At 39.1% G+C, this 27581-nt stretch overlaps 1 protein-coding gene across 2 annotated transcripts in view; it reads right to left on the bottom strand.

Moving 5' to 3' along the window:
* Positions 1-2486: 2486 nt before the first annotated feature.
* The window catches only part of LOC124783652 (rab5 GDP/GTP exchange factor), an 82788-nt gene continuing 57693 nt past the window's right edge, over positions 2487-27581 (bottom strand). Inside the window, exons 9-12 of one of the 2 annotated variants that reach the window (XM_047254039.1) lie at positions 20683-20793; positions 17897-18028; positions 17208-17803; positions 2487-4303 (exon numbers count right to left, since the gene is read on the bottom strand). In XM_047254039.1, the coding sequence (XP_047109995.1) occupies positions 4282-4303; positions 17208-17803; positions 17897-18028; positions 20683-20793 (861 nt within the window). In that variant the 3' untranslated portion in view covers positions 2487-4281. Of the gene's footprint in view, positions 4304-15818; positions 17804-17896; positions 18029-20682; positions 20794-27581 lie in introns of those variants that run through there. The other variant, XM_047254038.1, reaches the window with a different exon arrangement.

The following is a 27581-nucleotide window of genomic DNA, read 5'->3' as shown; positions in this document are numbered from 1 at the left end:
AAATTTGTGTCATTCCCATGACTGTTACTCCCCACAAGAGTCTCAATATGGTCCAGGCCATCATCTTTTACCATGATCTTCTTTTACATTCTGACAATGAACTGATGGCCAGCTTAGACAATGGAGTGTGCACTTCATCTGTCCTAAGGGGATCAAGGGAAAACAGAGTTTCTACCAAGTCCTTCGCCTTGGCTTTCAGGGGTGATATGTTGCCTGTGAAGGTCAAGGTGATGGTCTACCACTGTGATGTGAAATCCTATGTTCGTCCTCCTATGAGATGCTTCAGGTGTATGAAGTTCAGACATATGTCTTCCCGTTTCACCGCCAACTGTCCAAAGGCATTGTGGACGTCCTCTGCACATGAAAGTTCAGTGTGCCCCTACCCCTATCAGTGTAAACTGCAGCAAGCTCCACTCTCCCTGTTCACCAGATTGCTCCAGTTTTAAGCGTGAGAAGAAAATTCAGAAGTATAAGATCCTGGATAACCTCATGTACCAAGAGGCTAGAAAAAAGTATGAGCGTTTCAGTCCCATACAAATGACACAATCTTACACTACAGCCGCGACACCATTGCCCTCTCTGTCAATGGTGCTTTCCTCTGTTGTGCCTCTTACAGTGAGCCCTCCGAGCCACCTGCTAACACCTGGTGCCCAGGTGATTGGGGGACCTTCTGGTGCTTCGACTGCACCCACTTCAGGAGCATTGGCTCTCCATCTGCTGGGGACACAGTTGCCGCCCCCAGCCAGAGTCACCTCATCTCCTCTTGCTTCTCTAGCTAGGAAGAGGCCCTCAGGACTTTTCCTTCCATGGTTCCTGCTGGTCCACAGCCAGATGCCAGCCAGTGGCTGAAGAAATCACAGGTTGCTGGCCATCAGACTTTAGGTTCTTCCTCTGTCCATGAAAACATTTCAGGGAAACCATGTCAGTCCTTGTCTTCTAAGGAGGACAAGAAGGATAAAAAGAAGTCCTCTAGGATAAAGGGAACTCCAGTGGCTCCCACACCACTGGACTTTGCATATAGTCCTCCTCCTGTGCCCAGGGTGGAGATCCCAATGGCCCCTGAGGCACCACATCTCTCAAGGCAATGTGCCGCAGAAACTATGACAGTGGATCCCAACATCTCAACTGGTGGCAGCACATGACCCTGGGTCTTAACCTGCCCTCGCCCTCTCCTCCCCCAGTTGCTTCATGCCCCCCCCCCCACCCCCTCATAGCATTCACAGTCTGATCCTCCAGTGGAATTTTAACATATTTTCCCACCACCTGGCTGAGCTATGGCACCTTTTAAGCACATACCCTGCATATGTATCGCCATCCAGGAAATGTGGTTTCCAGCAGCTCAAACCCCTACCTTTATTGGTTACCAAGGTTGTTTTAAGAATCATACTGTCTCTGAAAGGGTATCTGGTGGAGTTTTACGTATGTGCTGTGCTCTATATCCAGTGACCTTGTGCCTCCTAAAAACACCATTGGAGGCTGTGGCTGCTCAGGTGAGGGCATGTCAGTATTTTATCATCTGTAATGTTTATTCACCCAAATGATTTCGTGTCCCATGTACTTTCATTACTTTCTCAGCTCCCCCCCTCCCCCCTCCCTTTCTCGGTCTTGGGAAACTGCAACGCCCATAACCTTTGTTGGGTCGTACAACGATCACTGACCATGGTAAAAATATCAAAACTTCTCGAGCACAGCACAATCTTTGGCTCTTAAACTCAGGCGCCCCCACACACTTCAGCATGGCACACAGAACATATTCAGCCATTGATCTCTCCTTTTGCAGCTCTGGTCTTCTATCACATATCCACTGGAAAGTCCTCATTGACCTGTGTGGTAGTGACCACCTCCCAATCTTCCTATCCCTCCCCCAGCATTGCTCCTATGGACGCCTGCTCAGATGGGTTCTCCATAATGCTGACTGTGTTGAGTTCACCTCTGCCGTCGTCCTTAGCCGTTATAATTATTACAATGCAGTGGAGACACTTTCTGCAATTGATGTCTTACTATTTTAATACTGTAATATTTCCTCATTTAAAAAAGTAAATACAGATACCATGATTTTGTTTTTTGTGTAGTATAGAGAATGATGTGTTTGCTGTACTTAGGGATCTGAAGGTGGTGAATTGTACCACTGGAAAGTAAATAAATAAAAACTAATACATGCATCTGAAGGTATTAATATTGCACAGCTGATATTTTGTTTCAGTAAGCAGCAGTGACGTTTCACAGTCACCAGCTCGGCTGAAAGATAGGGCGAGTTGCCAATGTGGTAATGATTAATTTTGTAATAATCAAAATTAGCTAAAAGTGTTAATTACTCAAACTGCAGTTTTTTGACTCTGCACAACCTCTGGAACTCTTTAATACACTTTAGATGGGATTTTTTGAGGCGATCTGAAAGGTTAGTATATACACATACACTTTCATAGTTTAACAATGGACACTGATATCACAATTTATTTGAATAGCGTGATGCCAATTTATTTTAAAACTTACACTTTTCAATCAACATTTACTGTGGATCTCACTTTTAAAATAATTAACAAATGCAGCAATGATCAAAGTCTGTTTTCAATAACACAAAGCTCACATAATACTCACTCTCTATCATATTGTCTGCATTCCTGCTGTAGCTCACTGTCTCTCCACTTCTCGCAGTCAATATAAAAGAACCTACTTACTCTATTCACAGCCGCTGTTACTGAACCATATACTCGCATTTCTGTGATGAAATCTAACCACGATTCTTAGTCTATTCTAATGTCTGAAATCTTCACTCTCTTGTAGTCTTCTGCATATCTTTGTACTAAATCTTTGTTGTTCTGATCTTCAACCTTCAGCTCTTCCATCTTCTCTCTTCTCCATTACAAAACTGTTGCAATAACGATGTTATAACTAGTCTCTGAAAGATTTTTCATTACTCTTATGATAGTCTTTGAAGATGTGTTTCAGTATACTTGCCTCTTAAAATTGTTTCTCCATCTAATGTCATCCTGCTGGTTGCTGTCCAGATTTGACTGGAAATAAGCTTCTTCACCCCAAAATTGCTGATTGTCAGCTTCCACAAATGTGACACGGACCACCGTGCACCTCGCGCCTTGAGTTCCAGCTTTGAACTGTCTACCAATCAATTTTTTGACAACAGAGATACGGTGTTATCCTACCAGATGTTACATGACTGTTTTCACCAAACTGTCCTATAACTTGTGTAAAATCTGTGAGAGACAGAGTCAAAACTAATCAGAATAAATTCATCCCCACCAAACAATGAAATGTGAATCAGTACCAGTGACTGACAATACTTCAATAATTAGACTATGATTCCATACGTTGAATAGCATGCATAACTAAATGAGAAGCCACTGTCAAAGCAAGTTGTGCTCTGCATACAAGGGATGCATAGTAGGGTCATAAACTGAAGGGAGTCAGTCCCTCACCCTCATTCATAAACTGCCACTCACCCCCATGTGGAGGCAAATGCTAGTCAGGCATAATGTCGAGCTGGGCTGCATTTTGAAAGGAAACAACATGGTGCTGACCACCCAAAGTCAAACACTGCTGATTACATTTTCAGGATGTACAGGACAACAGAGACTGTTTCTCACAACCAGCATGCCCACGAGATGCATGCTGCTTAATGTCAGTGTGTCAGAAGAACCACCATTGTGGAGAGAAACTGTGGGCAGTCCAAAGTCACCAAAAATAAACATAGGCTTTTATTAAAACATCTTAGAAAGTTTAGGGCATCTTTGAAGATCACGAGATGCCAATACCTTGGCCAGGTGCCACCAAACCCAAATCGTTACAGAAACACAAAAACAGCTACCACTGATTCATGTAAATAATTTATAAATGGGAGTAAGGAGTATGACTGTGTTATTGAAGATCTTGTGGTACTAGACAACATGTGACAGTAGGCATAGAGAGAGAGAAATTCAGATACATTTTGTAGCAACTAGGCTAGCAATTTTGTTAACTGGTTAACTACCTGAAACATGAGTAAGGGAGGGAGATCAGTATCTTGTAAAATAACTTCTCGTTAATTGGCACTCAAAAGCCTTAGTATTCAGCCAATCACAAATTACACAATGCCAAAAAATGCAGAGAACAAGCTTCTTTCTTCAGCAACTTGACAGGCAGGTTTCACTTCTAGGTGACTTCTCCAGGCTCATCTGGGACGAGAGGCTCTCATCCAGCTGAGTGGAACTCAGGTGCAGACAGAGAGGAGTTGTTGGTACCAAGCCAATGACTGATTTTTTAGCCACATCAGTCAGCACTTGATGATTATGAGTATGGTGAGATAGACCTGCAACAGCGAGGCAAACTGTACGGAAAGGTACATCATTTGTAACAATGTTCATTATGAGGACATGATGGCAGTAAGGGGTTAAACATGTTTTCAACTCCAGAAATAGATGCATACACATATCCTTCTATCGCTATGCACTGAACTTTAGCAATCAGGTTATGATGCCCATAAATGTAAAAGTTTTGTCCAGATACAAATTCACTTTAATCACATTGCCAAGGCATTGTTCCACTCATTCTTAATGTTCGTTCCATCTGTTTATTGTGAATTCAACTATGTACATGTGTAATAATTTGAGTTCAATCATGTCTTTGACTAATTTTGTAGTCACATGAACTCCTTAATCATTATTTTGATGAGTGTTGATTTACTTATATCTGATACACAGAGGCAAATTAAGATATTCAGTTAAAGATCCCTTACAGTACTCCAACCACCAGCCACACTATAGACCATAACCTTATACAGGCTACAGTAGTTTCTACTTACACATGATATTTACACAAGAGCTTTACATTTAATCCTACATTTTAACACAGCAAACATACACAGACATATATATTTGTGTAAAAAACAAAATTAACACACATTACATTTGAACTTATATTAAACTGTTGAATTCTACTACGCTAGTTATGAGGGAGAAAATCTTTGTCATATCTACCACTCGAATTTCTAACAAAATACAATTACTTTTATCAAAATCGCGTCTAATCATACATTCCCTGCTCATCATCACACTGAGTACTCACCACCACCACCACCACCACCACCACCATTTTTTCCAAGAGCTGCTAGCTTAGTTGTCCCCTCCCTGGACATCACATGCAGACCATTGTCCCATATGTCCTCCCACCACCACCTACTCCAGTCCAGTCACAAGTATCACCTACCCTATCAAAGGCAGGGCTCCCTGTGAAACCGGTCACGTGATCTACAAGCTAAGCTACACCCATGTGTTGCATTCTGTGTGGGTATGACAACCAACAAGCTATCTGTCTACATGAATAGCCATTGACAAACTGTGGCCAAGACACACATGTACCACCCAGTTGCTGAGCAGGCTGCCCAACATGACATTCTTCATTTCAATGCCTGCTTCACAGCCTGAACAATCTGTATCCTTCCAACCAACACCAATTTTTTTGAATAGTGCAGGATTGAACTCTCTCTGCAATTTATATATATTCCCATAACCCTCCTGACCTCAACCTTTGTTACTCATTATCCTTTACCAACCTAACCCCTTCCCTTTTCCCATTCCAGCACTACACAGCCCTCTATTCCACCAATGCACCCACAATCTACACTTCTCTCCCTCTGTCTAACCTTCTGACTGCACCTAGCTGCCCTACCCCCCTCCACCTCATCCCTGTGAGCTCCCACAAGCAGCTCTTTACTGCCCCCCAGCCCTACCCTGCGCTAACCCACCCCATCCTCGCCCCAAATGCCTCCTTACCCCCCCAACATCCAGACTGCTTCTCCCACCATGCGCTGCAGCTCAAAGCTTCACCTCAGCAATCATCAGAAACTGTGGTCATGCATGTGTGAGTTGTATTTCCATATGTGTTTGTGTGTGTGTGGGGCGGGGGGGGGGGGGTGGGGGGGGGGGGGCAGGGCGGGGCGCACGTGATTCCGATGGCCTTTTTGGCTGTCGCTTACTTGTTTGACATTCTTTCTGTTGTGCCTATCTGTGAGTCATCATCTGTGCTACACGATGAGTAGTAGTTATCCTTTTCATAACATTGTCAATAGCCTTCACAAGATTGTGTAGGTGGGTAAATTACATCTCTGTTAGGGCGCAGTTGCTGTCTATTAATGTTGCTACTGGATATTTTTTATGCAAGATTAAGAATGTTTAAACTATCATGAATTTATTTAAACGCTCTTACTCAAGAGTTGCACATGACCAGAAACTTTACTGGGAGAGGTCTATAGCAAAGCTGTGTGTATGTAATTATGCCTGCCAACTGCAGTTTATCACCAGTGTAGCAACATCTTGTCACAATCGAACTAATCTCAAAAAGAAATTTATTTCATTAGAGAGAACTAGATTACAATAGTGTGTGATTTATACACTTTGCTTTCAACACAACAGAACTGCTTGCTTGAATTATACAGTAAATCAAAATATTCGACTATGAGTGAAAGTATGTGTTGAACCTGACTATTAAATACTCTTTATTGCTGGTAAATGATTACTAATGTGAAGCTTTATTCCTTAAAATATCTTTAAATTAACATTTGAACTTTTATTAAAATCTTGAACCATGAAGGAAAGATACTACATTAATTACAACAGAGAAAATAACCATCACAACTATTGCAAACATGTACTCAGACTCATCACTGGTATCTGAAGTGTTCATATTGACAATGGATTATCAATGGCTATTTTCATTACACTGTCATGCCTTCATTGCTTCTCCTCAAGCTGTTTGTACCTTTCTGCAGTAATCTTTTCAGTCATGCTCAATAATAGCCTGAAAGGAAATATCTGCAAGATTCAACTTAGTTTCAGATGATGTGTCACCTGTGATACCATTACCTAATGTCCTCACTTTTGCCCACATTAACTCTAATGCATTTCACAATAGCTTGTGGCCAATATGCCAGTTGTATATAAGTTTGCAGCTGACCTATTCTCCTGATTCACGGAGTATAGAGCTTCCTTTGACACGCTCTCAAGACATCAGATACTCTCTTCAGCAGCCACTCTATCAGATACCATTGGTGACCATGCAGCACTCTAGAATGAAATGATAATTAAATCAAGACCCTGCGTTGCCGACAGGCATTGATATCAACAGGGACAGCTGAAAATGTGTGCCCCGACCGGGACTCGAACCTGGGATCTCCTGCTTAATGGGCAGGGGCACTACGAAATGTAGTGTATGGACATTATGTTGGGAATGTGGGTCTCATGGGGAGTGTGCAAGGGATAAATCCCTGCAGTCGCACTATCCTCTGTGCCCTCGGTAGCTCAGATGGATAGAACGTCTGCCATGTAAGCTGGAAAGCCTGGGTTTGAGTCCTAGTCAAGGCACACATTTTCAACTGTCCCCGTTGATGTATATCAACACCTGTCGGCAGCGTAGGGTCTTGATTTAATTATCATTTCACGCTATCAGATAGTTTCCCACCCAATCCTATGGGCAGTTTGTTGGCCTGCCTGTTGTGATAAGAGGTCCATGATTATTTCAGACTGAGAAGAAAGATTTGGGAACACAAGATACTTGTACCATTTTTCAAAATGAGCAGAATTCATCTGACACTGATAGTCTCACTGGGTTGATTTGGTCACAAACTTTAGTTGTGCTTGCCTGACAAAATCCCTTTTTACGACTCACAATTCCAACTGTTAGTTTTCTAGACACTTCCCCACACAGTAATAACTACAGTATCTTTGTTTTGCCAACAACTGATACACATTAACCTGCTCATCCCCTATTCACCGAAACAAAATATTTGTGTGTCAGCTTTCTCTGTACAAAACCAATAAAGTTCAACACTTTTCTCCGGGAGATACTACTCCATTGGAGGTACTACTCCATCAGAGGTACTACTCCATCTCTAGTTAATTTTCTATGAAAGAAATAGCAGTTTTTGTACACTAGGCACTATCTTTCGCATGGTGTAGAACTCATCTATTACGTCCCTATTGACAGCAATTGCTGGTTTCACCAACAATTTATTCAATGTCCCTCAACACAATCTTTTCCTAAATGGATTAAAAATGTATTATTAGTCATCACTGTATGCATTGACTCTCTGTACAAAATACTCTGCCAGTAATCGAGTACATATTTGAAAGTAATAAGGACGAAGTGTGATGTCGTTTTGAGTTACTCTCTATTAGAATTACAACTATGGTTAACCTTTTATTGTCAGGTGTTCCTGGGGTATGTCTGGATGGTTCCTGGCAAAAACTTTAATTACAGTAATTCTACACTTGCTGAAGTATGTTGCAGTTCTGAGGGAAGACTGTGCAACTGGATGTACCAGTTCTTTGTGTACTTTCTCAGCACCACAGCACTTCACTGTATTGGACATCATTTTCTGACCTGCTCCTAACAACCAGTTTCCTTTTCATAACTGGAGAAGAAGATAACTCCTGTGATGGGCCAGCAGCCACCACATCACTCTTTTTGAAAAAAATCACAATCAAAACAGCACAAAAATACACAACACAATGTCAAATCACACAATGCAGTCAACAGCAGCTAATAATATGCAAAACATGTGGCAACAAACATCTGCAAATCACAATGGGCATGAAATCTTTCGACTGGTACCAATCAGAACTGGGGATTCTACATCCCAAGCTATAGTTCCCAAATAGTACATTCTTATCTATAGGTAAAAATCATAGCCAAATGTTTTTCAGTTCAATGGTTATTTCTTCAAACAATACGAGACACACAAATAATTTTTATCTTGACTTTGTCTAGCCTAGGTTACATTTTCTAACATTGATGGCCACTAAGAGCCACTCTCATTTTATTTTTGAAGTGATATACTTTATGAAACAATTTTGACTATGGGAGAATGCAGGCAGTATCTTCAGCTTGAATAGAGTATAGCTGGTCACTTACTCATGGACAAGTAAATTAAAGATACCTACATAGTAACATTTAGTACTAGGAACTGGGACAAACGCTCAGTGACACCCAAGATATACTCAACAGGATTACGATCAAGTGAGCTGAGGGACTATACAAGAATCCTTATGTTTGTGGATTGTTGCTCGAACCTCTCTGTCATAGTTTGACAAAGACTGAGTGGTGAATTTTCTTGTTGAAGGCATGCATCATATGTGCAGTATGCTGTAGGCAAACAAGCAGATGAACATGACTAAACAGCAAATTCCTGTTTGTGACTTTCATTGGTTCAACATGATGACAGACCTATCACAGGTCCCAGTTAATTTTGTTTACAATATTCCTCACACAACAATCTCTCCATTCCTAATGGTAAGCAGGATCCATCACTGCATGATTTTCAATACATTTATAATCTGTCATCTGCTTGTACAACATATATTATAATCCATCCATCGAAGTGATGATATCTCTTGTCTGGAGCATCCAGTGGACCCCATAGTGAGCAGAGGTAAAGGTTAAGTGGCACTGACTTCCTGTGCCTCATTGTGAGGAGGTAGCTCTGGACAAAACAGCTGCACATCACTAGCTGTGGTCATCATCCAGTAATAGCAAATTACTTGCTGTACTGTGAACCATACACTTTCTGCATCTGTGATGGACAGTAGACTGTTGTTCACATCACTTCATTAGAGGTGACAGTTTTCTTGAATAAAGGCATTCACTGTATACCCTCAACACAGTGGAATATGAAAAGCCCAATGCCTGAAAGACATCAGAGATGAAGGGTCACATGGGATGAACACCCTTAATCTGGCTGCTGCCAAATGATTTGATATTGCATGTTTTGCTCATCACCGATCAGATCACTGATCTGTCAGCAGCAGTATGAGGTCCAATTCTTAACCAAAATAGATACTAACTAAACTATACAAAGACTGAACAACTTCGTGGGTTTACAAATATTGATGACCATGTCTGAACTTGCACATATGAACTGCTAATGCTACATTACCCTGTAAAATTTTAATACAAAATCACTCATATTACCTGTATAAAGCGCCTCCACATTCCTGTTAAACATTCTGCCCGAGCAGGCCTCAAATGGCCCAACAGTACTGACCAACTGCCAGGTCACATTCAGCCAATAGGCATCACTGGATCTACATATGGAGGGAGATGTGATCAGCAACCTGTTCTCCCGGCTGCTGTCAGTTTTTGTGACCAGAGCCGCTACTTCTCAATCAAGCAGCTCCTCAACTGGCCTCGCAAGAGCTGAGTGCGCCCTGCATGCCAGCATTTCTCAACAGACCCTTCCCGTCACCCATCCACGTGCTAGCAGAGCCCAACAGTCATTAACTTTGGTGATCTGATGGTTCACCACACTGATGGGACAGAAAAAGTGCCACAACCACCACAGCATTTAAAATCACACATGAATTTTGGGACATATGGCTTCCAATGGGAGTACTTGTACTGATATGATTGTCTACCGCATGGCGTCACAGCACTGCTGCTTTTGCTGCCACCTGATCGCTGCACACTACATTTTCTGTCATGCCACTGCTGCTGCATGGCGCATGTATTGCTGATGTGCACAGGAGACACCAACCTCTCTCAAACGATTTTGAGGAAACGTTTTGGTTGAAAAATTGATAATTTCACATTTTTGTATTCTTGATGTTGAGCTAGTTTTTTTTCCAATATTAGTCATAATCATCATGATATTTTGAATGTAAGTGGCCCATTTGTAGAGTTTTAATTGAAAACTGTAGTTTCAGTCGCGTGTACAGGGTGTCCCATTTATCTTGACTACCATAAATAACTGTTTGTCCAGATGCAAACTACAAAATGTTTCAAGCAAATGTTCTTTAGCCGTCAGGGGGACATCAATCAGCATGATTGCCTTCATTGTAGCTTTGTTTTTTACAAAGATATGAACAGCAGTATGACATTTCTAAATGGCACTCTGTATTTTTTATTCTGTAATTTATTTCCTCTCCTAAAGACCTATTCAAAAATGTATCACAGTGTACCATTCACTGAAACACAACATTATTAATTACATAACACAACATTGACATTGACGCTCCAAGCGCTTAGAGCACATACTCAGGGTAATGGAACACATCCAGGTGCTGACGTTGACAGAGGACAAATGTAAACATAAGTAGAATGCACACCTGTCATTCCGTCAACCATTGTCAGTTGAAGAGTTGTGTGAGTAGGCAAAACAGTAATTGCAATACTGTTTCTTGATGTACGGGTATGTTTAGTAAATAGTTCATGTACGGGTATGTTTAGTAAATAGTTCAGTCCTTTTAAAATACTGTTGTGTACAGTAGGCATACAGTAAAAACTGTACTTGCTACAAAATGCATCGACATAACATTTCATTTATTGTTGTTGTTGTTGTTGTTGAAGGTAGGCAAAATGCTATGCAGGCAGTGGAACTGTACAGAGAGTGATATCCTGACAAAAACCCACCTTCCCAACAGATGTTTTCTTGTGTGCATGAACTGAAGGTATCCTGCCAGATGGATTGGTCGAGGAGGAACAGTTATTTGGCCTGCTAGGTCTCCTGATTTAAATCCTCTGAACGTTTTTCTTTGGGGATGCATTAAAGACATTGTCTATCGCTATATTCCAACAACTCCAGAGGACATGCATGAACGTATTGTGCTTGCTTGTAATTCTCTTCAGCAGGCAACACTGGAAGCATTAAATAATTCTTTCATTTAACGAGTGCACCAGTGTATCAGCGTCCAGGGTCACCACTTTGAGCACCTTCGAATGTTCTACTCCTGGGCAATGGTACAGGAGAGTCAAAGTTTTACTTGGTTTTCATTTGTTTCCTGACAACTCCAGCAAGTGGACAAGTTTGTGATCCCAGACTCAAAGTCAATCTTGTGTTATTTAATTAATAGCAGTGAGTTTCAGTGAATGGTACACTATGATACATTTTTGAATAGGTCTTTAGGAGAGGAAATGAATTACCAAATAAAAAATACAGGGTGCCATTTAAAAAAGTCATACTACTGTTAACATCTTTGTAAAAAACAAAGCTACAACGAAGGTAATCATGCTAATTGATGTTCCCCTGACAGCTAAAGAACATTTGCTTGAAACATTTTGTAATTTGCATCAGGACAAACAGTTATGTAGGGTGGTCAAGATAAATGAGACGTACACACAGGGTGTTTGGGAGGTTCAAAATGGCTCTGAGCACTACGGGACTTAACATCTATGGTCATCAGTCCCCTAGAACTTAGAACTACTTAAACCTAACTAACCTAAGGACACCACACAACACCCAGTCATCACGAGGCAGAGAAAATCCCTGACCCCGCCGGGAATCGAACCCTGGAACCCGGGCGTGGGAAGTGAGAACGCTACCGCACGACCACGAGCTGCGAACGGTGTTTGGGAGGAAGGTCAATATTTTACACAGTAACAGTGTAAGTAATTTTCAACAAAAAATATTATATGAACATAGGTTGGCAAATGCTTCATTAGGGAGATATGGATATTGAAAGAAACTTTAATACTGCAAAATTGATGTGCACAATGTGAACGTATACGCAATACAAGTGGGCCATAACATGATTTTCTTGAAAACAATGTTACAGAGAAGTACAGTTATGTTACACATTTTTACATAATGTTTATTTACTTTGCATTTAGTACAGAATGCATTACAACATGCATACTACATGTATTCAGTTCAAAAAGACATACCATGTCTTTTACAAATGACTTTAACACTTATCGTACAGATGTTGTACAGTTCACAGAACAGGTTCGAATATCCTACCATGAATGCCAATGCACTTTTGTGCTCTAGTGATAACATGTGTTTTGTTTCTTGTTCAATTGCCTGTGGTTGGTTCCTAATCAAGTCAGCAGCGTCCAAGATGCGACGAAGCAGTTCATCTTGTGTATTTACCTTCACTTTGTGCACCTCTGATTTCATCCAACCCCACAACAGAAATCTAAAGGTGTAAGGTCAGGTGATCTTTGAGGCCAGTTAATAGCACCGCCATGGCCAATCCAGTGAATAGGATAGGTGCGGTTGAGATGGTCCCTCACACGTAAGGTTACATGTGTAGGGTCACCACCATGTTGAAAGTACATTCCAGTTCACTTGGCTAAAGGAGTGTCTTCCAATAGTTCCACAAATGAATGTTACAAAAAATCCAGGTACCTCTCCCGTCAATCGCTGACTGATAATAAATGGACCTATCAAAAGGTTGCTGATCATGCCGCACCAACATTTATGGCTAAACGAACTTGGAAATTGCTATCCACTGAACTGTGTGTATTTTCCCATGACCATAGATGATTATTGCATGTGTTGTTTATTCCATGTCATGAAAACTGGGCTTCATCAGTGAATAGTATGTATAGCAGCAAATGACTATTCTCAATTACCCAGTGACTGAATTGAAGTCGCTGGGCATTGTCGCCAACATGGAGATTTTGGACATGCTGTATATGAAATGGATACAGGTTTTCCGCATGTAATGTTTCCCATACATGTGTCTGTGGGACATTCATACGCAGGGACATTCATCGTATGCTTGTACTGTGATTTTGCTCAACACTTGCGAAAATTTCTTCCTGTTCTTGCAAAGTTTGTTGGCGTGCAGGCTCAGATGAAAAATGTCATATTGGAAGAGAGCCTGTTGCACCCAAAGTGATAAACACTTTGGTAAACACCCTGCGGTCAGGTAATCGTTGAGTCGGAAAGCGCGTGTGATATTCTTCTCTTGCAGCGGTAGCACTACTGTCACAGAACCCATAAACATACACCATATCTGCACATTCCTCATTACTGTAGACATGTGGCATTGAAAGCAGAGCTTGCACGAACACAGTTAACACCATAAACTACACAGCTAGCCGATCCGTCACCTGTACACTACACAAAGCAGCTTACACAGCACAAGTGCGCAAACAAACTGTGATTTTACTATGTACGTCACATGACCATAATATGCGGTAAACATGGCAATCAGTGATGGCAATAAAAAAGATTTATTGGCCGTGCTGGATTACTTTGTCTCAAAATATAAAAAGTTCAACAAGGCAATCGATTTCTACAAATTCTGTACTGCTGTAGATAACAATGCTTTATATAAATATTTGATAATTTAATTACTGAGAATAATTCAAAACACCGAACAATGCCACTTTTACATACAAAACATACAAACCGTTTTTTTACATATAGTACCAGTAACACTTTTTCCTTTCTCCTGAAAAATTTACTTTTTGGCACTTATATCCTTTTCCATGTCAATTCTTCATTTACTGACAAAATTTAAAAATTTAAAATCTACTAAGGATTATAATCTTATGTTACACGTTTACTCACTAAGTAGAGTAATTTTAGGTTACAGGATTAACACAGTAAGACAAGTATTATATCTTGAAGCAATGTAACTCATGATATTCATAAATGCCTGGGCTATATTCACCCAGTATTTGAGAATGAAACCACATAGCAACTTCCAGCAAACTGTGTATAAAATTTCAAACCTTTTCTGAACTTTTTCTTGCTTACATGCTTGATGCCAAATAACACAACATTAACTCATCTGAAGCTGTTTTACACATGAGACTTCGATTCTTAAACATCCCTTATTGAAGTTGGGGAATTGGGATATTACACAAATTCTGTTTTGTTTTTGAGGTGATTCTATTTTTGTGAGATGAAAATAAAAATATGTTGTATGATCCATTGGTTCTATCCACATTATGGAAACAGCAAAATTCAGAAGACATAATTTTTTCAACCAGTCTTTCAGTATGGCAACAAATGTGTAACAGTAAACACTGGGATACTGTCTCCTCTCCTGGTCACCAACCTTGCACCCAAATGAAGCCGTGGTGTTTCTTAACAAAATGATTAGGTTTTTGTCTAAACGTTAGCTCTATATAAGAAAGAAAACTCTAGGCTGGAATATCAACAATGTAAGTAAAAGATTGATTGCTACTTACTGTAAAGATGACATGAAAGTTGCAGACAGGCACAATTAAAAGACATTTACATATTAGCTTTCAGTTACAGCCTACATCCAAAAAAGAAACGCATGCCATTCACTCACACAAGCAAATCACACTTTACGCACATATGACCGCCAACTCAGGGAGCTTCGTTGAGATAGAGAGAGAGGAAGAGGGAGGGGGGGGGGGGGGGGGAGTGTATGTGCAGGTGCGTGCTCCTGTGTTAGTGTTAGCTGAACTATTTACATACAGAGGCACAAGGCAATTAAGCCTGACAGATCAAGAATGTTACTGAACAGCCACCATTACCTGGAGACAATTTCTGAACCAAGGACCACATACAAAAATTCTTAGTACATAAAGTTATTGTTTTCTAACAGTTACCAAATGCAGAATATTGAAATTAAGTGCCATCAGAATGATGAATGCACAATTTTTCCAAGATTTTCACAGATGGGGGTAATGTGTCACAAGAAAACTGAACATAATAAACAGAAACGGATTTCATTTTAGAATACAGGATTCAATTTTTCTGTTTTTAGTGCAGTTTTTATTTGCACTATTTGTGAAAAAAATACTGTTATTCAATGCAGCAGAAAAGTCTGGCTTTTGAGAGATGACCTATGAACCTATGATTGTGATTCACTGTAGTGAACATTTGGCTATGGCAAGCCCCTGTGGCAAATTTCGCTGCACTGAGGGACAACCCCACCACCGCCATGGTGCACCATGGCAAATTTCACTCACCAAGGAATTGCATCAGTGTGGGGAACATCTAATTGATGAAATATGTCAAGCAACTGTTCTTGACAAAAAAAAAAATTAATTCCCTCCCTCCACTGCCCCCCCCCCCCCCCCCCCATCCAACCCACCCCAAAGTCAGCAATTCTTACTCAATTCTTACTGTTACAACATTAGTTCTCACGGACAAAAACAGACATTTTTAATTTTTATCTTGGCTGTGTTGTTATACGTATGAACTATTTCTGACAGATATGTGTAGACTTTTCATGTCATCAAAGCTTATGATGTCAAATAATGCGAACTGATTTTCAGGCATTTACTTAAATATATTTAACATGATCACAGTTTGAAATAAACGTATAACATTTTACATTGTCATTGTTACAAGTCTTTATACAGTAGATGTCTCTACATCAATACATATTAAAGTAAGTGAGCAATGATGAATACAGCTGAAATGTACAACAGAATTAATATGCAAAGATAGTAACTCTGGTATTGGTGTAACTGCATACAGAAGTATCACATCTGGTGTTAGATATATATTCGTAAAACACAAGGAATTAAACAAGAAAGGAAGGAAATGAAAAAAAAAATTATTGATGTCAGTTACAACAAACTCCAAATACTCCTCAATACATTCATCCTGCTTATGGTGCAGTCTCTAATAATGATCAGAAACCTCATTAAAAATTGTGTAGTTATTTCATATGTTGATGCTGTCATGAAGAGTGTCTACTATCAATAACGAATACTGTAAATGGGATAAAATTCAAATAAAGAGTCTAACTATAATGTGGATAAAGAACACTCAAACTATTTTTCACTGATCTAAGCAGACCAATGAGTGCTGTAAAGTAATTCATTTTCTGTACAATGCAAACACATCCTTCAGGAATGGTTGCATACTACAAATCAGTCTTATAACAACTGTCTAACATGTGGAGTTTATTTTCTTAGATTTCCACTGACCCAACAACTGAAGTTCTTTTTATGCAGTGAGTGACACATCATTAACCATTATGATTTCAAGAACAAAAGTAAACACTTCATTTACATTTTCAATGTGAAAAGAGTGTTTCTTTCTGTTCTTCTATCAAGACTTGCCAACCGCTAATCAAGAATTCAACTAATGTCAGGATAATTTTAGTAATGTTATGAACAATTTGTGTGGAACACCAATTAATGTTTGTATTTTACAAACAAAATACTACTAATTACCTTGATAAAATCACATATTTAAATAAAAACGAATTTCAAATAGCAGTTCACAACTGACAACTGCAGTCTTTCAAATGTGTGGATTCTAGTTATAAAATGTACATTATTTATAAAATCAAAAGTAAATTCTGAACCATATCCTGAATATTTTGTACTTTAAGGAAAGAAATTGTGATGCAAAATATACACAAACACATGTAACTTATCAAAAGAGTTTATCAAAAGTGTTCATTACTTCACTTAGTGCCTTTACTAAAGTTTCTTCTACTTGACTAGAATTCTGCCTGCTACTAGAAGTCACCTGGCTTGAATTATGTGAGCCATACCTGTCATTTCTCACAGGACTCAATACTTCTCTGGCAGTATTAGAGGCTGCTAATGACTGTGGTTCTGGAAGTACTACCATCGTATCTCCTGTATCACATGGTATGCTTGGTATTTGTGGTCCTTGTGAGGAGAAGCCATGATACTCTGCTGTTAACACCGGTTTTATCGGAGAAGGAAGAAGGCCCCCAGTCGGAGATTCAGTGCTGTCTAAGAGTGACGAAGCTGATTCGTCAATAGGTTTTGTTTCAATAGGTAAAGTCACATCAGCTTTAGGAGAAGTGCGTGAAATAGGATCATCAGCACAGCTATTTTCTGTACTGAGATCTGAAATATCAATGTCATAATTAACTGATGCTAATCCTTGGACAAAACTCAAACTCTCCTGGGCGGCAAAGATCTCATCTGGTGTTGCCAGTCCATTGAGGCCATCAGAAAACCCAAACCCTGGAGAAGGTGAAGAAAGGTAATCATAAGATGTAGAAGCAGGAATAGAATCTGTTAAAAACAACTCTGCTTCTTGAATTGGTAATTTCTTATCAGTTAAACACTGTGTTTCATCGGTTTTCTTTGGAAGCTCAGTTTTTAGAGCAACAACCTGCAAATCAGAATGGGCATATTAAACATTGAAAGAAATGACTGAACAGTGTATGCAATCACTAAATGAAACTGACAAAACGATATACTAAACCTGTGGAGTAATTGGTGGGGGCAAGGCCTGGCATGTTGGATCATCCGAGTCAATATTGGTTGGAGTCTTCCTTGGGCGAATTTTGAGAGGCGTGCGTGCCAGAACAGCTTCAACTTTCACAGTCACTTCATTCTTGAAAGAAAGAAAAAAAGCAGGAATGTTCTTATTCTTCAAAAGTAATTTCACTATCATAAAGACAAAAAAAATGCAGAAACTACTTTTTGTGGCAAAATGATATATGAGAATCTGCATCCAGATTACATAAATCAAACCATTTTGCTTAGTTTGCAGTTGTTATCCAGCACATCACGAAGAATGTGAGCCAATGCCTGTACTGATGCATAAAAACAATAATGCACTGAAGTCATTCAGTGTGAGTGTGAGTGCGAGTGTGTGTGTCTGTGTGTGTGTGTGTGTGTGTGTGTGTGTGTGTGAGGGAGGGGGGGGGTTGTTGAATATTTTTTACCATCAGCACATCTTTTTTTTATTTTAGTCATAATTACATAATATGATGACAATAATAACCATGTATGCACCATTAAACAACTGATCAAATAGCAGAGATGCTTAGCAGGTGAAAGGTACACAGAAAGGGCAATAACTTCATAAGTTTCCAAATAAAGTCCTTGTTTAGACCTATCACTGTAGCTCACTGTCCTTTCCTGTCTCCCTGCTGCTAAAGACCTATTCTATTTAATGAATGGCTGCTGATAAGAACTATATTCCATTGCTGGTTTTACACCGATTTATTAATTTATTATCTACAGCTGTGTTGCTCTGATCACACACCATTAATGGTGAATGTATAGATTATTGGGTTGGTGCGTAAGTTCATAGCATTTTTCCATAAGTTTAAAAAACACAACTGATACACACAGTAGAAGCGTGCAATCAGAATAATAGCTGGAGTCCACCCAAGATCATCCTGCAGACATTTATTTAAGGATCTAGGGATATTCACAGTAGCTTCTCAGTATATATACTCTCTTATGAAATTTGTTATTAACGACCAAACCCAATTCAAAAGTAATAGCAGTGCGCATAACTACAATACTAGGAGAAAGGACGATCTTCACTATTCAAGATTAAATCTAACTTTGGCACAGAAAGGGGTGAATTATACTGGCACTAAAGTCTTTGGTCACTTACCAAATAGTATCAAAAGTCTGACAGATAACCAACAAGTATTTACGAAGAAATTAAAAGAATTTCTGAATGACAACTCCTTCTACTCCATAGAGGAATTTTTAGATATAAATTAAGAAAAAAAATAAAATAAAAAAAAATAAAAAATAAAATAAAATAAAAAATAAAGAAAAAAAAGGTTGTTATATTAACTTAAGTATGTTGTTAAATTAACCTAATTATGTCATGTATTGGAAAATTCGACTCGTTCCACATCATTACGAAATATCGTATTCATGATCCATGGAACTAGTATTAATCTAATCTAATCTAATCTAAGCTCTAGTCATCAATAATATATTCTCCTTCACTATTTACTACAGTCTGCCAATGCTGGAGTAATTTCTCAATTCCACGACTCCAAAAATCATGTGGTTCTGAGGCAAAGAACTCATTGAACCATGTTTGTAGTACATTTTCATGTGGACAGGAAGTTCCTAGAAGGTTGTTTGATAGAGCAGAAAAGGTGAAAACCTGAGAGCAAGATCGGATGAATAGTGTGGATGTGGAATGACTTCCCAACTCAATTCAGTATAGTGTTTTTTTGTCAGTCTAGCAGAATGCAGGCACACTTATTGTTGAGTAACATCACTTCACAGTCTTCCTGGTTGTTGGTCTTGGACTACGGTGGCAAGATGTCTCAGTTGTTAACAAAAAATGTCAGTAATTATGGTTACACCTTTGGGAAAGCAATTTGTAGTACACCACATCATCACTGTTCCACCTGATGCATAACATTATCTTTTGTGGATGTGCGCAGGTCTTTGTATAGGGAGCTGCTGCTTTGTTTGGGCTCAACCAGTCCTTCCTTTTCTTTATGTAAGCATAAAGATACCGTTTCTTGTCACCAGTAATGATACATGATGCAAATGATGTGTTGTTCACTAGTCAATTGATGATGAGCTAGCAGAGATGCACATATGACTACCCACTGATTTCTGTAATTTTGGCTCAGAAAATGCAGTAGGAATAAACCCAATTATTTAATCTTCCCTGTTGCATGCAAATGTTGCATGATGGTCAAATGATCACAGTTCATCACATTTGCCAGTTCTTAACAATCTTCTTCAAATACCAAAGTTATTCCTGAATGTGGAGAATTCTAATGTCAAAATGATCACCCTCAAAATGTGAAAAATATTTTTTTGCCATGCTCTGTCCAATGACTTTATCCCCATACATGGTGCAAATTTTCCTAGCTGCCTCCACAGCTGTCACCCTTCTGTTGAACTCAAACAGAAGAATATGTCAGAAATTTTACGATTTCTCCACATGGCACTCCATTTTCTATCATCCACAGCACCACTCACTCCCTCCAAATGTGACCAAACAACAATATGTGAACTCATACAGCAACAATAGACTACAAACAGAAAAGACAATCAAGAAATAAAACCACAGACACTGGAATACCAATATGCAACACGCAAATACTATAAACCTATGCACCAACCTAATATTATGGGGATCTGATACACTTTCCCTTACAGAAAACACAGTATCAAAGTAACACAATCAATATCTACTGCTTGGGCAAGAGTAATATAAGCATATCACAGAAGAATCACATACATATAAAAATAATTATATCAGAAATTTACCTCAGAATTATATATTTTCTCTTTAAGTTCTGCTATTCCCTTCATAAGACTTTCATGCCTTGTTCTTAAATCTTCCAACATTGCCAAGTTCTCATACATTAAATGCATTCCCTGCAACAGAAATACCATGGAGCTTCACACAGAGTGTCCAATACAACTACTAGTTACTATATGCGAATGTAAATAAATTTTCAGTGGCCACACTATTACTAATTTTTAATATCTAGCAATAAGCTATGAATAATTCTGACATATCTTGGTGCTACAACTAGTACATCTCAATTCACATTCAGTAAGAACAAAAGAAAAGAAGACAGAAGAAAAATTTATGCACCTCTCTCTTGCATCAAGATATCACAGTAACCAGTTTTGGTTGGTACCAGGTTACCTTCCATTAGGAACATTGGGCGCATTCAATGACTTTCAAATGATACAGCACAGCAATCAGTCATCCTTTTCTTGCAGGTTTTATTTGGAAAATCTAGATTTTGGCTAGTGCCTAGTCGTTATCAATGCACCATTTCATAGTAGAAATGCATGTTCTAGTTTGTCAGTCTCCTGTTGTTCAGGCTTCAGTCACGGCTCGTTCAAGACTGCAGTATACACAGTATATTGTATATAGTAGTCATTTAAAAGTCTTGATTGGTTTAACACTGCTCTGCTCGTGTTTTCCTTCTTCTCTGTATAAACACTAGATCCAATACCCATAATCACATGGGCAAAAACAATTAGGGATCTGAAAGAGTACCTTTACATAATGTAAAGATGTGCTTTTAACTCATCCATAAAAGGACATACTCTGACGTACAATATATTTCTTTATCCCATTAAGGTACATCATGAGGACCTATATTATTCATCAATATTTACAGTAGCAGTGTTCACAAAGAAGTTTCAAGGGAATTCTTCTGTGTGTTTAACTGTGATAGGATGTAATAAAATTACCAAACTTTCAACTACACTACTCAAAAGAATTAGGAAAACATGACTTTTGGCATCTGCCGTACTGCACTGAGCATTAATTGAGGACCAGGTATATTACTCTTTGAAAATCATCTTATAAAGCAATTGACGTGTCTCGGTCAAAGCACGAGGTCAAAATAGCTCAATTCAGTTATGTACGAGGGTTGTAAAAAATGTTCAAATGTGTGTGAATTCCTAAGGGACCAAACTGCTGAGGTCATCGGTCCCTCGACTTACATACTACTTAAACTAACTTATGCTAAGAACAACACACACACCCATGCCCGAGGGAGGACTCGAACCTCCAGCAGGAGGGGTCACGGAATCAGTGACATGGCACCTCTAACCACACGGCCACTCCGTGAGGCTATGAGGGTTGTACCAAAAATAAGGTTCCCATATTTTTTTACAAATAGATAACATTGTTTATTTTTATTAATTTACATACTGTTGAAAAGCTTACACTTTTGTCTATTTTTCAACATAGTCTCCATTTTTTTTCAACGCACTTTTGAAGACGGTGCTCCAGCTTTTTTGTTCCTAAGTCGAAGAAGTCTCCCTCCAAACCATTGAGGGACCATGTGACCTTTGCTCAGACTTCATCGTCACTCTTGAAGTGTTTGCCACCTAAGTGTTCCTTTAGCTTGGTGAAGAGGTGATAATTGCTGGTGGCTAAGTCCACGCTGTACAGGGGATGGGGCGTAACAGTCCACCCAAATTCCTTCAAAAGCTTGCGTTTGATGAGTGATGTGAGGTAGAGCGTTCTCATGAAGAAGCACTACTCCCTCCATCAGACGTACTCTCTGGCGATTCTAGATTGCACATCGGAGTTTAGTCAATGTTTCACAATACCTGTCTGAGTTTATTGTTGTGCCAGGTTGCATAAAATCAATGAGGAGTACCCCCTTCCAATTCCAAAACACAGTCACCATAACATTTCCTGCCAACTGCGTTTGTTTTAATTTCTTTGGTGGCGGTGAACCAGAGTGACACCACTGAAGAGAGAGAGAGAGAGAGTTGTTTTGTTTCGGGGTGTAATGAAACACCCACGTTTCATCTCCCATGAAAATAGAGTCCCACAACTTCTCCTTGTTGCCCCCCCCCCCCCCCCCCCCCACACACACACACACACTGCTGAAGAAACTTGCGAGCACAGTCAAGACATTGTTCCTTGTGTCTGTCAGTCAGCATTTGGGAGACCCAGTAAGCACACACCTTGAGACAACCCAACGTTTCTGTTAAAGTTCTTTCAATTGTGCCATGGGAAGCTTCACGAATGCGTTCAACAATTTCGCAGACAGTGACCCTCCATTCTTTGAGCAGCTCACTGTTGATCTTCTGGACAATCACATCTAAAACCAGCGATCTTCCACTCCGTTCTTCATGGTGAACTTCTGTGCAACCTTCAGCAAAGGCCCTGCACCATTTGTGGACGTGCTGAATGGGCATGCATTCTTCACCATAAACTTCAGTCAGATGCCGATAAATCTCCATGGGCGGCAACTTCCTTGCATGGAGAAACTGGATTACGGCTCGAACCTCGCACTTAGTGGGAGTGGCGATCAACACTTCCAGCTCTGATGGCTGCCAAGCCAACTCTGAGTGACATAGCGAATCGCGGACGGGCGGGCTCGAGTGTGGGGGAACCACTGTGCATGGCACTATTGTCAGATTTATCCTAGCACCTTCCCTTGAGACTGTAGCTCATTGGGAACCTTACTTTTGGTACAACCCTTGTAGTTTTACCTAAAAGACAATGTTTTAATCACTTACAATTAAAACATCAATGACTTTAGAAACAGTTTTCCTTCAAAAAATTCAATTTAAAATATGTACGTCCATTATAAAATGTAATTATCCATTGTACATAAAACAAAAATTTTGCTCAACTTTTATTCTGGTATTTGTATTGAGAATTACGGTTATGTATCTCTTTAGTCTTATCCTTACATCACACCATTTCAATCAATATCTATTGAATATGATTTGCATGCAAACAGAAACGAGTTGTCCAGATTTTTATTTCGATTCACTAAATCTTTGATAAAATTAGCCTTCAGTGTAATTTGAAATTATATAAAACACAATTTAAGTTAAATGCTCTGTTGTAATTATGACATATAAAGCCACCTTAATGAAAGAAGCTGCCTCAGTTGGAGGTGGGATGAATATCAGCAGAGAGTGCCGGCCAAATGATGAGAGAGAGAGGTTGTGGTTGGCCCGACAACGTGGCACTTCAGATGAAAATGTATTTTAATTTTAAATAATGGTATTGTGGCAACACTGATATAGTCATACTGGAGCAATGCATATATGTTTTTTGTTCTGAAAATATAGAATAAATGAAATAAAATCTGCAAAATTTTTGTTTGCTATTCAAACCGCAATTGCACCTCAGACATCAAATAAAGCTTGGGGCCTGAAACTGTGGATGAAATGACATCAATTACAGTAAATATATAATTAAGAATTGTGAATCTCAATATCTACTTATGGGGGCTAGATTAAATGTCAGAAAATGAACATAAAATTATGAGAAGGTTTGCTGGTCAATATATACCATCAGGAGGCAAAAGTTTTAGTATTGTCACTAGCCACACATCAATGTGCATTAAACTATCCTATCTTCCATTTAGTTACTTCCTCGAAGAGTATCAAACCATCAGTTCTTTCCTTGAAGACAATGGAGGAAAATGTTGGAGAAGGAAAAAGAAGAAGGGCATCTCACATTGATCCCCAAGATCTGGGGGACTCACCTCTTGTGAGGACAGAGGAAAAACAAAAACAAAGGAGGGGGGGGGGGGGGGAGACATTTTGTATAGAGTACAAGGCAGACAGTACAATGCTTTGTGCCAGCTACAGTCAAGATATGATGGAGACATAGTATAAGGTAACTATGGATTAACAGGAAGAGAAACTAAATGAACTAGGAAGGAAGAGATGGAGATGTGGCAAAAAAAATTAGAAAAGAGAGAGAGAGAGAGAGAGAGAGAGAGAGAGAGAGAGAGAGAGAGAGTCTGCAATAAAGAAAACAGTTAAATAAGATATATAGAAATAATTAGCAACCAGTTGTATAAAAGAAATTTAATTTCTTGACCACTTTCAGACACCTAGTGCCCTTTTTGCTCTTATCAGTGAGCATCAACAATATGATGATACATGCAGCATGTTGCTGTGGTCCAAAAAAATACAATAGCAATAAATGACACAAAAATGAAACCATTAATACAATAAGAGCTCATAAATGCTTACATGTGGTTCACAGCACCTGTGCAAAAATTGTATAAATGAACCAAACAACAAGTTTAGACATCATGCCAGCACTGGAGCTAATCAGCTTGGCCAGTTCTGGCATGATATCCGCACTTTTTGTTTGACTTCTTTATATCATTTCTGCATAGGCACTTTTAACCACATGTAAGCATTTACAAGCTCTTGTTGTATTAATGGAGTCATTTTTATAATACTTATTGCTCTTGTATTTTTTCAGGACAACAACAATATCCTGCATGCAATGTTTGTGGATTGTCAGTTGACAACCCATTATTCAATAAAGCGAACAGAAAATAAACGAGGTCCAGATGAGGAAAGGTGGGAAAAGATGCAATCAATGATGGCAGCAATTTTGCAAATCAGAAGAATGAAGAAAGGTTTCAGAAGGTATTACAAGAACAAGGCTGTCATTCAAAGAAAGAGTTACTGGAGTTTACACAAGAGATGAAGAGAGAATACAATGGAAGAAATAACAAATTGCAGCAAAACCTGACACAACTCTGAGAAGATATGGACAAGATGGATTAGAAGGTGACAAGTAACACTGAGGATGATGTTAAGAAGTCAATGAAGAATTGGAGGAGAAGATCCAAGACGCTGAGAGACATTTTGGGCACCAGATTGAAAGGTTGACACAGACCCAATAGCAATGTGATGTTGCTATTCAGGGACTAGCCTCTAAGTGAGACGAACTGGCTGTAAATACAAAGAATGCTAAAGCAGTGCGAAGTAGAGAAAATAATCATAAGATTACACAGGATATGCAGCATTTACCGGCAGTAATCCAACAACTAGAAACAAAAACTGATGAAATTGATAAGAAGATTGTTAGTGAGGAGTTAGCAGTGGGGGAGAGTAGAGTTATTAAGGTGGTGAATGGTGATAACAAGTACACCCAGGCTCATGTAGGACAAAGATATAAACCTAAGGGAACCTTGCACTCAATGATATTTACGAAATGGTTGAAGGGCATCTTCCCTGAATGTTTCAAGGATGAAGACAAGATGTAATTTGCGATAGATAGAATGGAGGGTGAAGTATTCATATGGGGGATGAAGTAGAAGGACGAAATTAACAGTCATGATCAATTTGAAGGAGTCATCAGCGTGCAATGATGAAAGACCTACTACATCGCAAGGCACTTAAAACTGAAGAGGTACCCTGAGGGAGTTTGTTGAGCATTTGTGGGAATTGAATGGAACTTTAGAGCAGTCACTAAAAGTGGATATAACGATGTCTGCCATTAAGAGAAGGTTGAAAAGAAGAATGAAAGAGATCTTATCAGTAAGCCTGATCAAGGATATGGATGCACTGATGGAGGTACCTGAGCAGTTAGAATCAACGCATCTGCAGGAAGACAGTCAAATGCACAAGCAAAACAAGGAGGAGATAACTGCCGAGGAAATCGCTCTGATAAACAACCATCCCACAGAGGAAGGGAGGTGGTCATGGCTACAGAAACCAAGAACATGGTTGTCAATTTTACAACAGTTCCAGAAGAGATGAGGATTTGAGGAATGATGAGAGGGGAGATGGTAGACTGAGGGATAGAGGTAACCTAAATTAAAGGACTGACCAAGAGCATAGTGAACAGGCAGCTCTTTTGTCTGTATACTGAGGGGCAATTGGTATGCTCCCACCTGAGTGAGATTTTTCTTCCTTTTTCAAGTCTCGCTCATCTACCATTTTTCCTGTCCTTTGATTTAAGAGGTTTTTAGGCATTAATTTGTTGGGCGATTAGCAATCCTGGCAAGTACTAAGAAGGAATTAACAAAATAGTAGGACTTATTCATTATGTCAATAAATAGATTTAATAGTGGTTATTCAGATATCATCTAGAATATAGTAAGAGTTATTGTTTAAATTACTGTGTTGCCATAGTCATTACGATTGTCCCAGCAATCCAATCAAAACCAATTAATAATACAAGATAAATATGAACTATTGAAGAAGTCGTGTTTTATGTAATTGTTTGGAAGTTAAATTACAAAAATAGTAATACCAGACCTGAAGGAAAACATCCGTTTAAATATAGAGAAGAGATAATTAGTATAAGTTAGGAATTATAGCTAAACAACAGCTGATAGGTATTGTCAATAGGAGAATGTGTGTAGGGGCATGTAGCTGATAAGTAATAGTCAATGCAAATGATACTGAGATACAGAGAGAAGTAGTGTTACGATGTTATAAAATTAATGAAGTTTGTAATATGTATGGAATTAATGGAGCATTGTGGAGTTTTGTGTTTTTTATGGAGATTAATGAAAATGATTAGTGGATGACGAAGGAATATGGATTTGATGTACATTTGAAATCAAACAATGGGAAATCCCCAATGGAATAATGATAGTATTTTGAAAAGGGAAGTTCTACTCACCACATAGCTGAGATGCCATGTCACAGAAAGGCACAACAAACAAAGCTTATGGCCAAAGAGGCTTTCATCAGAACAGACAACCTACACACACACACACGACCACAGTCTCTGGCTGCCTGAATTGAGATGTTGAATTGAGGTAGGTATGTAATTGTTCATGGAGATTTATATAAGGTGTAAGACATATGGAATATGAAGTACAGGTGATGTCTGAATGTCATATATGTTCACACGAGTAATCCTATTTATATCAGTATGCATTTAAAGGTTGTAATGATGAACAATG

Source organism: Schistocerca piceifrons, chromosome 1 (assembly GCF_021461385.2).
Source record: "Schistocerca piceifrons isolate TAMUIC-IGC-003096 chromosome 1, iqSchPice1.1, whole genome shotgun sequence".
NCBI lineage: Eukaryota > Metazoa > Arthropoda > Insecta > Orthoptera > Acrididae > Schistocerca > Schistocerca piceifrons.
Note: the sequence above shows the minus strand (reverse complement) of the source record. Positions and strands in the feature narration are given on the sequence as shown.